This window comes from Equus quagga, chromosome 6 (genome assembly GCF_021613505.1).
Source record: "Equus quagga isolate Etosha38 chromosome 6, UCLA_HA_Equagga_1.0, whole genome shotgun sequence".
Classification (NCBI taxonomy): Eukaryota; Metazoa; Chordata; class Mammalia; order Perissodactyla; family Equidae; genus Equus; species Equus quagga.
In genome coordinates this window covers 103,661,706-103,677,429 of record NC_060272.1, presented here as the reverse complement: position 1 = coordinate 103,677,429, position 15,724 = coordinate 103,661,706, and the positions used below count along the sequence as shown (strand labels likewise).

General features: G+C 44.5%; 1 protein-coding gene across 2 annotated transcripts in view; it reads right to left on the bottom strand.

The window, feature by feature from the left end:
* Positions 1 to 15,724, bottom strand: part of KANK1 (KN motif and ankyrin repeat domains 1) — a 198,261-nt gene that overhangs the window by 17,012 nt on the left and 165,525 nt on the right. For both annotated transcript variants that reach the window (XM_046663740.1, XM_046663739.1), the window contains exon 4: positions 9,938 to 12,610. In XM_046663740.1, coding sequence (XP_046519696.1) covers positions 9,938 to 12,610 — 2,673 coding nt within the window. The remainder of the gene's footprint in view (positions 1 to 9,937; positions 12,611 to 15,724) is intronic.

The window sequence follows — 15,724 nt, the reverse complement described above, 5'->3', positions numbered from 1 at the left end:
CCAATATGCATCTCTCTCTCCTGAATGCAGAGAGAATGAGAGAGGGAGGGAGGGGGGGTGAGAGAGAGAGGGAGGGAGGGAGAGAGAGAGGGAGAGAGTGTGAGTGTGTGTGTGTGAGTGTGAGAGAGAGTGTCTGTGTGTGTGTGTGTGGAGAAGACAGGTGGATTTGTGAAAGAATCAGTTGGGGAGCTCCCCATGCCTACAGCCAGAGGCAACCATTTCTCTTCACCAGGGCTTAGTTTTGTAAACCAGAGCTTTTCCAATCAAGGTCCAACCCCTCCAGTGGTCCTTCAGAGTGGCCACGTGACAATTACTCCTACCCCTGTGCTAGATTTAAATTGTTCTACAGGCCTGGAATTTCAGCCTCCTTCACCAGTTGAATTCTAACCATACTATTTCTAAGGCTCAGCCTCAAATCTATTTCCTCTCCAGTGTTTTTCCTATGATACTATTCCACAGAGATCTCTTTTTCCCCTCATTGTCGGGCAGCACTTACTGTGCAGACCAAAATATACCCTGCCCTCTGTTTCCTTGGTTTCACGTGTGTCATCTTGGTGAGAATGTGAGGTCCTTGAGTCCCTCCATGCTATGTTCTTATTTGGTGTCCTCTTCAGTGCTTAGAACAATGGCGGACAGTAGAAAGCCTTTAGTAAGTGCCTATGTAATTCAACTGAAACTCACGGGGATTCTATTGAGGCTAACTAGCAAGGCAAAGACCATTAGATGCCAAACTAGTTCATTCGCTGAAATCAGAGGGAATTTGTCACCTTTATTGCCAGAAAATGTTTTTCAGATGGTATTGAAACTCTGGCTGCTCTTGAATGGCCCAGAAATAATTGTCTGACCTTAATAAGGACCCATCTAGTTACAGGGCACACATAAGATGACATGTGCCCCAGCATAAGACTCGGACAAGTTTTCCTGTGTTCCAGTAAAACACAGGAAAGGTGCAGCCCAGAACGCCAAAAATAAAGGGGCCGACAAAACCCAATGGTCTCCACCCTGGCTGCCCTTCAGAATCCCCGCGTTGGGGAAGGGGCTTTTAAAAATAAAGAGGCAGTAAAGCCTCTGCAGGTGGGCCCACGTAGCAGCATAGTTTTAAAAAGCTCCACAAGTGATTCTGCTGTGCAGCCAGGCAGGCTTGAGAACCACCGAAGTAAATCAACCAACAGAAAACCTGACTGCTGGAAATAAGAGGTTACACTTCCCCCTGGTTTCCATTCATCAACTTGGGCCACGTGAATTCTCAGGAATTACTGGCGGTTTAGTTAACAGCCCCAGACCACTAACGGTGGAAGTCCATGACCTACAGCAAATGCTCCCCAAACTAGATGGGCAAAATAGAACAGGAGTGACTGCAAAGCACCTTCCAAATGCTGGCACTCTGACCTAGGCGCTCCAAACTCCTACCAGGGGGCAAGGGTTTCCACAGGCACCACTGGGGAGCTGGTGAACGGAGTGGGCAACTGTGCAAAGTCTTCAGTCATTAACTCAAACTTACAACGGCCATAAATGCCAATAAAGCACGGGCCTCCTTTTACAAGCTGACCAGATCTGTGATGACTAAAAGTGACAGAAAGCTCAGTGTTCTGGATAATAAAAGCAGCTTTGAAGCATGAATTCTAAAGTACACCTAGTGATTAATATATGGATAATGACAGTAGCTAAGGCAAACTATAATGAAAAATAAGTAACTTAAAATGAAAACTTGTTTTATGTTCCGCAGAAATGTTAAAAGCAAACTATTTGATAAGAAAAATAACGCAATGAAAAAGAGAGCTGGTGGAGTTTTAAAGAGATCACTTTCTCTAGTTTCCTCTGCGCCATTTATTCACAGAATGGGTATTAGTTGTTGGTATATAGCAATGTGTTTCTAACTTGGTTAGAAAGTTGATATTTAAAAATATATTAAAACGGATTTAAGAAGTTCCTCTGGGGGCCAGGCCCCGTGGCTGAGTGGTTAAGTTCGCTCGCTCCGCTTTGGCGGCCCAGGGTTTCACCAGTTTGGATCCTGGGTGCGGACACAGTACTGCTCATCAGGCCACGCTGAGGTGGCGTCCCACATGCCACAACTAGAAGGACCCACAACTAAAACATACAACTATGTACTGGGGGGATTAGGGGAGAAAAAGCAGAAAAAAAAAAAAGATTGGCAACAGTTGTTAGCTCAAGTGCCAATCTTTAAAGTAAAAAAAAAAGTTGCTCTGTTCACATACTCCAACTGTTCTGGCATGCTAACTCATATTTTTATTTATAACGCCAAGTGCTTTCTGAAAACACAACTGTGAAGTTTGGCCAGCTAATTAACCATGTTATTGAGCCACATTTTCAGCTAGACATTCTGATTTGATTTTTAAAGAACATCTAGCTAACCTGTCAAGAAGAGGCAGAACTGAAATTTCTGAATCATTATGGAGGCCATTCAATCATTTAGATATTTTCCCAAAGTATAACTAAAAATTCAAAGGGATCTGAAATAATACTTCTAGTTTTTCCATAAAGAAAAGGGCTTGAGCAGGAATTCACTCTTTTCAGCCCACATGTTGGTTTGGGGAATAGACAGGAGAGATTATTCGTGAGGGATCACTTTCTTTTTTGGTACATAGCACTTTTGGGGGAAAGTATGTAGCTTGGATGGAGGAGAAAGGACAATCCCTTTCTGTTTCTAGGCTCACCTCTCACAACTCTGCCTGGATGCCAATGCGTGTGGCCACCAACAGAAACTGGAGATAAAAAACTTAAATGTTCAGAGCTACAGTTTAATAATTTCCAGGGCCATTTAATATTTTCCTGGGAACATATTGGACAGCTGTCATGAAAGTATCTAAAAGTGGGTACTCAGAAATTAAAATGTTAGAGTGGATTAAGAATTAGGTTCTTCCTTACCATGACCCCACCCCCATTTAATTACACACCATCCTAAGACTTGACCCAGAAAACACACACTAAGAGGCTGCTTTAACTGAAGTTGGGTTGAACAGATGTACTTGGTGTTCTTCCAGATATAGCTAAGGTCCTCCTCTCCTCCCTAGACCTCAGAGGGCTTGGTTGCAGCTAAACTCTTTGAGCACTTTCTATTTGCATGTTATTTGGTGGCTAACATATACCACCATAGGTTATCACACAGATTTCTGGTATCCCTGTCTTGGCTTCCCAGTTGGATTGCAAGTTCTTTAACGTGTAGACCACTTTACAGTCATGTGCTGCATAATGACATTTCGATAAACGATGAAGTGCATATATGACAGAAGTCCCATAAGATTAGTATCATAAAGCCTAGGTGTGTAGTAGCCTATACCATCTAGGTTTGTGTAAATACTGTATGGAAGGAAGAAATTCTCCTCTACCCTTTTAGGTTCTTCTGTCTGGTCTAAGAATTAAATTGACATGAGACAGAATAACAGGAGAAAAACAAAAGTTTAATAATGCATATACATGGGAGAAACCCAGGAAAACCAAGTAACTTGCCAAAATGGCTGAAGCCCTCACCTTAAATATCATCCTCAGCTAAAGACAAAAGAAGATGTTGGGGATGGGGAGAGTCAGGGACTTCAAAGGGAAGGAAGGCAGTTCACAGGTAGGTGAAAAGGAGTAAAGTTTGGAAAACAAGTGTTTGGCCACAGAAACAGAAGAACACAGAGGGGAGCCCAACAAACAGGCTTTTCTAGGTTCCTCCCTGCCACCTAGTTCATTTTATGCTAAGGTGACAGCTTGCTTCCTACAACAGGGTTTTTTTTTATCTGACTTCTTTTAAGCAGTCAAGGGAGAGGTAAAAAGAAAAGCTTTCTGTTTTTCGTTTCTTAAAAATAATCAGCCTAGGGGCCGCCCCTGTGGCCAAGTTCATGTGCTCCGCCTCGGGAGGCCAGGGTTTCGCCAGTTTGAATCCTGGGCGCAGACATGGCACCGCTCATCAAGCCATGCTGAGGTGGCATACCACATGCCACAACTAGAAGGACCCACAACTAAAAATACACAACTACGTACAGGGGGGTGCTTTGGGGAGAAAAAGAAAAGATGAAATCTTTAAAAAAAAAAATTAAAAAAAATAATCAGCCTAAAATAATCCTCATGTTAAAGAGACATATTCCAGGGCGGCAAAATTTGTTTGTTTATGATGTTCGCCCAATGATGCAATCACCTAACGATGCATTTCTCAGAACATTTTGCCATCGTTAAGCGATGTGTGACTGTATCTTTGTTGCAGTACTGTGCTTTGCATATAGTTGACATTGAATGCATAGCTATCGATTGACCTGAATAGAGCTGGGACAGAGCAGACTTTAAACATCTTTACTGAGACATGAATGACTTGCTGCTTGGAGGAAGAATAAACAGCTGTAGCTATTGTTCAACATCAACAACTCCCTTCATTGTTTACGACTGAACATTCAGGAACTCAAAGCTATTTCATCTCTCAAAAACCACCAATCTCCATGCTTTAGCCAGAAATGAACGGCGCACTTTAGGATTCACTCAGAGTATAAGCGTCAAACTCAGCTCGCATCTCTTCCCAGAGTACATGTGCATTTCACTAATACCCACTTAAAACGATAAAGCAGCACTTTAAAAGAGTAAGATTTTCAACAAGCGTCAACTAAAGGGCTCACACAGGTAGCGGACAGGTTTTTAATCTCCGTAAAAGGTTGTCCTCAGGGCTGCAGTGCCTTTTCTCAGGGTCTGTAACCGATGTCCTAGACCTGTAATTTCAATCTTTCCGAGGGTCAGCTATCCCTTTTGAGCATCGGATGAAAATCACACACTTTTTTCACAATTCCAAAAATGGCTGTTCATGAAGCTATGGACCCCAGATTAAGAAGCCTTCCTCTGAGGTTGTTTACTCCAAAAGTATTTCCCTGTAACATGGCCTGGGTGTGCCTATTGGGGTGTGGTGGTGGTGGGGAGCAGCAGGAAACCCAGGAATTTGGGGCAAAAAAGATCCCCAGATGAATCTGATGGGCAGCCTGGTCAAGAGCTACTTTCATAGAATAACTCCGGCAAAAGGGCCCCACGCAAGAAAAATCTAGTCCAACCTGCTCAGGACACAAGAGGACACGGTGGCCCAAACTCTGTCTCCATTGTGATACTGTAGGTTCCTGGGCACCAGCACCAGAAGTCAGCTCTTCTGACTTCCAGGTCAGCAGGGCTTCCTCTGCATCATGCCATTATACACGCAGGTTCCAGAAAGATTTTGTCTAGATTATTTGATGCTCTTGTAGCATTCATTAAAAGAAAACTGAGATTTAAAAAAACAACCAGGTACTAGGACAAGTAAATGGTATATAATTTGAACTAAGAGAAAACTAACTAGAAACGGTATTTTGTAATGACTTTCTTTCCCTGCTTTTGCCTTGGCTCAGATCTCTGTCTACAAAATTGCTTCCACAGTTATGGGAAGGACTTCAAGTTCATAAATTTTTTAACAAACCCAAGATAACTAAGAGTGCAAATACAGAAGTTGATTTTAAAAGCAGTTCTTTGATTTGAGTATGAGACATGAATTTTCTATAAATCATGTGGTAGGCAGTTAAGTTCCGCTGTTGTAGATAGTTTTGTTTATGTTTGCTTGGAGACGGTTATATATTTTTAGAGTATAGTCACGCATGGCTTAACAACAGGGATACATCGTGAGAAATGCATTGTTGGGTGATTTTGCTGTTGTGCAAACATCATAGATTGTCCTTACACAAACCTAGATGGTATAACCCACTACACACCTAGGCTATATGGTACTAATCTTTTTTTTTTTTTTTGCTAAGGAAGATTAGCCCTGAGCTAACATCTGTTGCCAATCTTCCTCTTTTTTTTTTTTGCTTGAGGAAGATTAGCCCTGAGCTAACATCTGTGCCAATCTTCCTCCACTTTATATGTAGGATGCCACCACAGCATGGCTGGTAAGTGGTGTAGGTCTGTGCCCAAGATCTGAACCTATGAACCCAGGCTGCCAAAGCAGAGTGTGCTGAACTTAACCGCTATGCCACAGGGCCAGCACCATATATGGTACTAATCTCATAGGACCACTGTCACATATGCGGTCTATTGTTGACTAAAACGTCATTTCCGACACAAGCCTGTGTTTGCAAGTCTAAGCTATTTGTCTAGAAGTTTCTTTTCTCCAGAGGGAAAAAGAAAATAAATATTAACCCACTCCTCAAACCAAAACAATTGATTTACAAGAAGAATAAACTTTTTTCCTAAACATTTTCTGTTCTCACAGTAACCTGTTTCCTCTTAACTTTTTAATTCCATGAAAGAAAATCTTAAATACATGAAATTCACACTACCAGGAATTAAAACATACTTCACAGAACATCCTTGGTCACCACCAGATTCTAGCTGCATCTAAACTAGGAGATTGTCTCAACTCCTGGAAACATGTTTCTGACATTTTACGTGAAAAATTCATAGGTAGAATCAAATTTTGTTTAAAAAGTCTCTCTTTAAAATACAGACCTGCACACATCACACTTGTCCATACCAACCCTGCACGGAGTTACCTATGAGCGTGAGGCAGGCTCTCTTTACGTATGCTCTTCTGAACTGTTAATTTGTTACGAGCATATACTCCAGTTATAATTTGAGAAAGTGAACAAGAGTGTTAGGCATTATGCTGCTGCTAAAAATGATGCTCTTTTGCATACGAAAAAGTGATACCATGAAATCTTCAACCCTAGGAAAACTGAACAGAATTGTCTGGATTGGGCACTAATATACACTTACCTCAGTTTAGGCTTGTTTTGAGCTTTGACACGAATTCTGAATGACTCTGAATTGAAAACTTATTCTACTCATTTTGTGTTTTCTTATTCTTATCTATGTGTTTCTTTATCTTGATAAAATTGTTAACTGGGGTGGCATCATAACTGGGGGGAAAAAGGCGATGGTCAGCCAGGATCATGAAGATAAAAATTTGGATTAGAAACAAGAGACCATTTGTACAATTTTTTTTTTTTTTGGTGATTTGTTCTGTGTCTACATTTCCATTTCTGGAAGTGCTAAAAACAGTAACAGCCATGCCAGCATGCACTCACTGAGCATTTATACTCTGTGCTGCAGACCACTCCAAATGCTTTGCTCGTATTGAGTCACTAAATCTTCATTTCGAGCCTGTGAGGAAATAAAGATAACTTATCCCAGTGGCAGAGAAAGAATTTGACCCCAGAACGTCTGGCTGAGGGACCCAACCTTAACTCCTTTAAACTAACGTACTAGGTTCACGTAAGTGATCCTTCATATGCTCTTTTAGGGAGACGTCAAATCCAAATTCCCTATTGTTTTATTTGGGTAAGAAAGTTTGAAATGAATACCTTTCTATACTCCAGTAAGCCTTTTGGTAGAGAAACACACGAAACATTGTGTGTGAGCAATATTCTACATTGTACGGTGGGCACAGTCAGCCACAGTGCATTCTGACAGCCTCACTCTTTTTTTCTTTTTAAAGATTTTATTTTTCCTTTTTCTCCCCAAAGCCCCCCCGTACATAGTTGTATATTTTAGTTGTGGGTCCTTCTAGTTGGGGCATGTGGGACGCCGCCTCAGCATGGCTTGATGAGCGGTGCCATGTCCGCGCCCAGGATTTGAACTGGCGAAACCCTGGGTGGACGAAGCAGAGCGTGCGAACTTAACCACGCGGCCACAAGGGCCAGCCCCTGACACCCTCACTCTTCACAGCTTGCAGGAGCTGAGGTCCCTACCTTACCACATCAAGCTGCTGTGACTTTCAGCCCATATAACAAACATCAGATAAAAATGTAATACCCTGGGTTGAGTTCCTACTCGAATTCCTCCTTCATTAGAACTTCAAAGCAAAATGTTTAAAATACAAATGGGATGGGAATTAGAGAAGTACATTCAAGTTGTTCTCGTGTGCTCTGAGAGGGAGGTGCCACTAGGACCAAATAAGCGCCACTAAAATATTCATACTTTTGGTTGACAAACGCTATAGGTCTCACGCATTGTAGCTGATGAATTGGGTGTTCATCTGCGGGGTCAGATCTAAACAGCGATGAGTGGAATGTCAGCATGACTGGAAAGACACCAAAAAACCACTGTATCCCAGCCAGACAAAACTTTCTCCCTGGTCTCGAGGCTCAGGGTGTCAGGCAGATCACTCCAATGTTGCAACATTGAATATTTTTGGCAAGAATGTGAAACAGAAATCCCAGTTTGGGGAGGAGAGGAAGGAAGGATGGCAGGAAAATGCTCTTAGGATGGATGCTCGCTCCACTGTACCATCTGTGTCTGGGGGTAGTGAAGAGTTTTGTTTTGACTTCAACATCTGACATCATGATTTTTAAAAAGAAGCAGACACAGACATATTATTACTTAAGACTGCTTCAGTCCACATATCGTTTTAATCCTATTTACTCTAAAATGACTTTCCTGTACCTTCAATGCTTTTGATTCTAAAAGGCATCAGCTATCAGTGTCATGCTCATTTTTTCTTCCACAATAAACTATCTGTCCCATGGCACAGTTACTAAAAGGCCAATATTAATTCAGGTTTGGAAGTGGAAATCTAGGAGGATATAAAAATAATCTATTCCAACGGTCTCTTTTAACCACCACCCTTTTAGGCTATGGAGGGATGGCTTACTTACATTAAAGTCTATAGTGCACATTTTCACATAAAGTTAAATTCTGTGCGCACTGTACAAATCATCTGAAGCATTTACATTCATTTCGCACGCACCAGTTGGTCAGAGTGGAGAGTGTGTTGGTGGAAGCTTCCAAACCCCACACTACAGTTTAGCATGTCAACAAAAGAAACCACATGCAACCAGCACCAGCAGCAATGACAGCAGAGGCTGCCCTGGGTGCTCTGATGCCAGCGATGACCACACTGACAACCTGATAGGATGGTACCCTTTCAATCCCCATTTTATGAAGGAAGTTTAAAGAAGGGCGACATCCTGTCCCCAGGTTACGCTGGTTTGTGACGGCTGGAGAGCCAGGAATGGAACCCAGCCCTCGGATGAGTTATGCCCTGTTAGAGACACATGCAACTGATAACAGGGGAAGTCCTTTTAGTGAAGCTCATAGGGAAGTATTACATGTCAAAAAATCTTCTGGGGTAATTTCTCAACTGTTAGCTTCAATTTGGAGAAAAGAAGGAGTGGGCAGGAATCCCAGTGAATAAGGGCAAGGATGAGGAAGACGAAAATATAAGAACCTATCAAAATGAACCATGGGGAAGGGCTCCCTTCTGAGTTCTGGCTGAGGGGCCCTTATCAAACAGGCCTTCCTGGACCATCATCTCAAATAGTCCCCACCCCAATCATCACCACTTGCTATTCCCATAACTAGAGTTCTTTTCTTCATAGCACATATCATATCCTGACATACTTTAGGTCTATCGTTTATTGCCTATATCCCCAACAAAAACGTAGGCACCACGAGGACAGGGACTCTGCTTGCTTTTGTTGACTGCACTATACCTTGGCCTATACCTGTGGTTGAAACAGAGTGGGAATTCAATCATTTGCTGAATTAATAAATGAATTCGTGGAATCTCTCTCCTTTCATAAAAATTTTAATTAAGAATATTTTAACCAGTGTTTTTATTGATAATATCCTGGTAATTGCGGTTACAAACAGTGTAGGACTTTTTTCAGGTCTTTCTGTATAAAGTAAGCAAGTAAATAACTGGAAAACAAAGCATAAAGCATCAAATCAAACCAGCAGCCCCAGAAGACAGCCCCGAGGCCAGCCAGCACTAGGCTGCTTTTCTTCTAGCCTTAGTACACAGCAAGAGGCCAACGCAGCTACGAGACAATGAGAATTAGCAGAGCTCCTTATGGATCTTGATCCTTGGTTTTCCTTCTACCAATTATCATTCTAAAGCTTTCTCCATGGTTCTAGCAGTTAAAAAAAAAATCTCTCCTGGAAATACATTGTCCCCACCCTTCCTCATCCCCAGGTCCCTTAAAGTGCCACCTACCTGTGACTCGACCCAGGCTCGTCTTTGGGAAGTCAAGGTTCCTCAGCTCCTCAGTGCTTGCAGACTTCATGACAGAATTGATCGACGATAGGGTACTGATGAGCTGCGAGTTGAGGGAGCCAATCTGTGAGTGAGGTTCCCCAAAAGCTTCTGCCAATTCACTATAGTTCTCAGCCAGCAGCGTCTGCTGTTCTGCCAGCAGCTTCTGGACACGCTCGATGTAGTGATCCAAGCCAGTCATCATTCTAGATGGAGCCTGGGGCTGGGGGCTCTCCTCGAACTCTCCTACAGGCTCGTCCCCAACACCTATGCTCCTCCTGCTGGCTGTTGGCCCCACAGTCAACTGGGGAGGCCCACAAGCTATAGTCCTCATTTTGAGACCAACTAGGTAGTTGTCATTAATATTTATCTGCCCCACACCTAATTCTTTGGTCTTCACAGCTGATGGCCTGTCAAACCCAGAAGTGCCTGAGAGCACCGTTCCAACTCCGATGGACCGTGTCTTGGCAGAGGAGTTGATGTCCTTGACGCGGCCTTCTCCTATAGCCACTGTCCGCATCTCCACAGTCTGGGTGCTGGTCTGCTTGTCCGAAGTGCTGAGGGAGGTATTGGTGCAGGATTCTGTAAGGGTGGCTGTCTCAGTGTTGGTGAACTGGTTTACCTGTTCCAAAATCGTATTGGTGTGCTGGCTGGTGGTATGAGGCACCGCCATGACGGCAGCTTCCACCTGGCTAACGTCCTCCGTGTTTATGCTCCGGGAGGTGCACTCCTTCGGAGAGCAGACAGTCACATCGACAGAGCAATCTCCACAACCAATGGATCGCACTTCTTTGAGACTGAGGTTGGTCTTGAGGAGTGTCAGGGCTTTCACAGACTCCTCTGTATTGCTGCCTGTTTCGCACACACTGATGTCCACTCCCACGCTCTTGTCACACGTCTCCACAGACCTCCCAGTACATCGATCACGCATTTCCACTCTTTCCTTAACAATCCACCAATTCATGGGCAGCTCTGGCCCCACGACTTTATTCTCACAGTCAGGCTGACACGAGATGCCTATGCTATTTGTTTGCACAGAGGTCCCGACACACGTGTCAACCATGTCCACATGACTGCCAGCCATTTGGTCTCTCGTCTGCACCACGGCCTCCACCATCTTGCTGTAAACAAGTGGCTGGGCCATCATGGCTTTGTCAACCTTTTTCCTCGATCCAGCAGCCTGCAGCTCTTGTTTGAGTTTAGTCATCTCCCGGTCATGGGTGGTTTCTTTAAGCTGTACTTCCAGGCGGTAGATCTTTTCCTTTAAGGCTTCTATCGTCTGTTGCTGCAGCTCAATTTCTTTGTCAGCTTCAGTGGTGACTCCAAGCATGGCTTCTGTCACGCTGACCCCAGAATTCCTGGTCTCAGTGACTGTCCCCACAGCAGCATCCTTACAGGACCTGGAGCCCCTGTGGTACACGACAATGTTGTCCATGTGCTCGTCAGCGCCCACAGCCACAGACCGGCACTCTGGAGGCTGGCTCTGCCCGTTCTCCCTGAGCTCCGAGGAGGCCTCGTAGCTGCTGTCCTGGATCTTCTGCTCCAGGGCCTGCATGTCTGCCGTGAGCTGCCGGAACTCCTTTATCCTCTGTGTGCTCTGCTCTACACTCTCCATCTCTTCGTCCTCATAGTCAATATATAATTCCCCGCCACTTCTCCGGGCCCTGGAGAGCTGCTCCAGCTGGGAGGCATTCCCAGCACTGTAGGACCTCTTCCTCACACCACAGACATCGTTCTGGCATGCAGCTCTTTGGTTTTTCAGCTGTGAGGACAACTGCCTTTTCTCCTCTTGCAAGACCGAGATCTTTACCTGGAGCACAGGGATGGTTCGCACCTGCTCTTCAAGCTCCTTCAGGCGTTTCAGAGCAATGGCCATCTGTTCACGGATGTGCTGCAGGTGCATGGGGCTCACGTTGGTCACTGGAGTGGAAATCCCTGAGCTCAGGGGGCTGTGGCGGATAGAGCTCCCCATGGAAGAAGTGGTGGCAGCAGCTGGGGCATAGCCACCATAATCCCCATTGCCTTGGTATCCATTCTGAAGCTGGTGCATGGCAGGATTGTGGTTTCCAGAACCCATAAAAGAGGAGAGAGAGCTCGTGGAACCCATGCCTCCAAAACTGGCCAGCCTGGGCCTTCGGAACTCACCCGGCGTCTGCATGGTGACTCTCTCCTGTTCCAGTCTTCTGCGGGTCTCCATCAGTGTCTTGGTGACATGAAGGTTGTGCTTTGAGAGTTGTGGTGAGGGTGGTGGCAGCTGTCGACTTTCTGGGATGGTAAGAAAAGTAGGGGAAGTCTCCAGAGGGGCAGGTGGTCTTGGGACTGGAGTTGACGTAACCTGGCTTCTGGCTAGAAGGAAGTTCGGGCACTGCTTGTTGTCATCGCTGTTGGAGGATGAGAGGGATTCAGTAGAAGTCCATATACCTTGCTGACCTGGTGTGGCCCTGGTTTCTGGGCATGGCACAGATGGTTTTCGCCTCTTCTGGATGTTCAGTTTCTTGATGGTGTTTCCCTTCTGTATGTCATCCACGTATTTGAGAAAATCTAAGTCTAGCTGATAACCATAGGGGGTCTCCACAAAATAAGGATCTTTATGTTCCTTGTCATGGTCTCCATTCAGAACATCATCTGCTTTTCCTGAGAGAGAGAGAGAGAGAAGAGAATATTAGAATACTATTAATACACATACTGGTAAAAACTAATATTTGTGTACATTGCAGTGTGGCAAGCTGGTATGATTTAAGATCCTGGATCTACAACTGAACAGCTGGGTGAGCGAGTTAATAAATCTCTCAGAACTTAAGTTTCCCCCAGAGCAAAAATGGAAATACACATATTTAACTCATAAAGTTAAGAGAATGTAGTGAAAGAACGATTTTAAAGAGCTATGTACATAGTAAGTCCTGACTAAATATTTTTTAGAAGAATGCATTATAAAGACTTCAAAGCATTTTCAAATAGATCATTTCTTTTATCGTCTACAGAGCCCAGAAGTATGGACAGCAGTCATTAAGGCTCCTACTTTATAAAGTGTAATCTGAAGCACAAAACGCTAAAAGTTTTAGAATAATGGACCAAGTCAGTGTAGATCCAGGAAGCCTGAGACATGAGTTCTCCCGTCTACTGCTCTTTCGGCAGACTTCACGGCCTTTCTAAATGATGGCCAAGTGTGCCCCAGTGCCTAACCACCTCCACAAGATCACAATTTGCCCTGACATCTTCCTTGCTAAGAAAGCTGGGACACAGAGGACACTGAGTGATTAACTCCAGCAAAACAGATGCAAGAACACAGAGGACAGACTTTAACTCTACTTTGCGTTTTTCCATTTAAAAACAGAACCAAACCCTGTTCCAACTAGAGGAAAAGTTTTCTCCACTTTGACTTCTTTTGGACAAAACACATTATCCCAAGAATACCCTGTTTTGCATTTGTGATATAGCCAAACAGATGCAAAGGAGAATGAAAATAACTACTCCAAACACTGGATCATGTGGCATTCGGGAAACGCTACTTCTGGCTAAACTAAACATTTAGAAAAGGAGACACAAGAACCTTTCAGGACATAGACCTTGCTGCTGACCTGAGCTGTGCATTTCAAATCGAAAAGCAAGGCCATTTTTGTTTGTTTAAATTGTAGGATTAAGTAATGTGTTTTCCTAGAGTCATAATAACAAGCTCTGCATTTTCAGAGCTACGGAAAGGACCCAAAAGCAATGAGTGAAAATGTAAGCCATCTGTACCCCTGCCCGCATGCTGGGTATAAAAACCTAGCAGATAGCTGTCAAGGTCCAGGTACTTCCAGCTTTGGGTTTCGTGCCTGCCCTCCCCAGCTCCAACATCACTGAACATTTACACCTGATAGTGTGAATGCTCTGAGTAATCCTTTCGCCTCCATTCACCCTCTTTCCTCTGAAATACTGAAAGAAAAGTACATTGCCAGAGAAGTAAAAAAGTTATCTTCGTGTTCTGATTTAAAAACACTATTAAACTGTTCTAGCTATTAGAATTTAGGCACTAGATTTCAATTTTAAAACGTGTGGAAAAGAATTCTATTGGAAGAGGCGCTCAGCATCCATCCTTTTCTTGCCTAAGGCAGGGTGAGCTGATGAAGAGGCCTGTGCCTGGAAACCGGTGCTCACGCGAACAGAGCGTCTTTCTCCTTCTCTCCTCCTTTCCTTTTTAACGCCACACAGACAACCGCTCGCTCCAAATATGCAGCCGGACCTGTTTCCAGGGCTGTCTGAAATTCCACAAGCAAAAAGAAACTGCAGGCTCGGTGTCAGCCAGAGGCAGACAGATCTCACCAAGGGGAGGCGGCGAGGCTGAATCGGGCCGCGGCTCCCAGCCTGCCTTCCCGCCGCTGCGCGCCGCCCGGGGGATTCAGCCGCCGAGAGGAGCCCCGCTCGCCCGCCCGCTCGCCCGCTGGCCGCACACCTACCGGCCGCCCTCCGCGCTGCGCTCCGCGTCCGCCCGGCCCACGGCCCCGCTCAGCAGCGCGCTCGCGGCGCCCCGGCCCTGCCTCGGCCGCCCTCGGTCCTCGCCCCATAAGGAAAGGCGCTTCCCCAGTCTGGAAAGTCAGCGGGCCACGCGCACATGCCATAGGCCGAGGCTTCACCAATGAAGTCTCCCTCCGGCTCGGCGACACCACCCCCAGCACACTCAGCTGTTCGGCATTCCCTGCTTTCTTAATGAAAACAGGAAACCGCGAGCTTTTGAAAATGTGTGTTCTTCATTCCAGGGTTGCCAGGAGTAAAAATAAAGCCAGCAATTTAAACATCTCCACAGAGAGGCTCAGTCTTTGCTGGACCAGTCACTTCGTCATGAAAGAGTCTGTGTTCTCGGGTGGAAACGCAGCAGCCTGGCTCCCGGTCACCTGAGGAAGTTGGAGGCACAGCTGGTCCCACTGTTCTCGGCAGGTTGTCAGAGGACCCTGCAGGACTCGCTGGTCCAGAGCGCTGCGGGAGCTCATCTCTGCACTCGGTGCAAAACCAGTAACAAGAAGTTATCCTGTAACGTTCATCTCAACTGAGCCTTTGCCATCGATGAAAGTTTCTTAAAAATTTATTTTAGAAATCACCTTTTTCCAATTACAAAAGTAGTTGATGCTTGTAAAAAAAAAAAAAGGTCATGTACAGACCACTTAAAGGAAAAAAGTCACTGACGTCTCAGCATCTAGTGCCAACCAATATTTTGGTACAACTCCTAGGTTTTTCTGTGCATGTCTTAACACAGTTACTTTTCCCACATAAACTAAAATTAACCTTTCCTGTTGCACAAGCTTACTTCTCTTCAAAAATGTCTTTTTAATGTGTTGATTTAACGTCAGGATTTAGAACACAAACAAAACGCATCACATTTTCCAGTGAAACTTAACTGGCCCATCTTTAGATGTTTCCGAAATTCACAGAGGCATGGGTCATGCTGAATTATCCCCAAATGAACTTTGGACTTCTAAATCTACAAACCAGGAGAGGTTAGAATTTAACCATGTTAAGCTTGATTATTTCCTAATACTGCTTGAATCAGACTACCCGAAGGACTTGTAATCCAAATTTCATTCGCCAGCAACTAAAAAAGCAAGATGTGTTCTCAGGGTGTCATTTTTACAAACAATTGCCCACAGTACAAATTTTATTCTACAACTAAATAAAGATATCTAGCGTCATTATTTTTTACCTTCTGCTTTCTAGAAAGTGTCCCTTTACATACCTTTAACACAAGGATGGCACTTACAGGGTACTGATTGACTT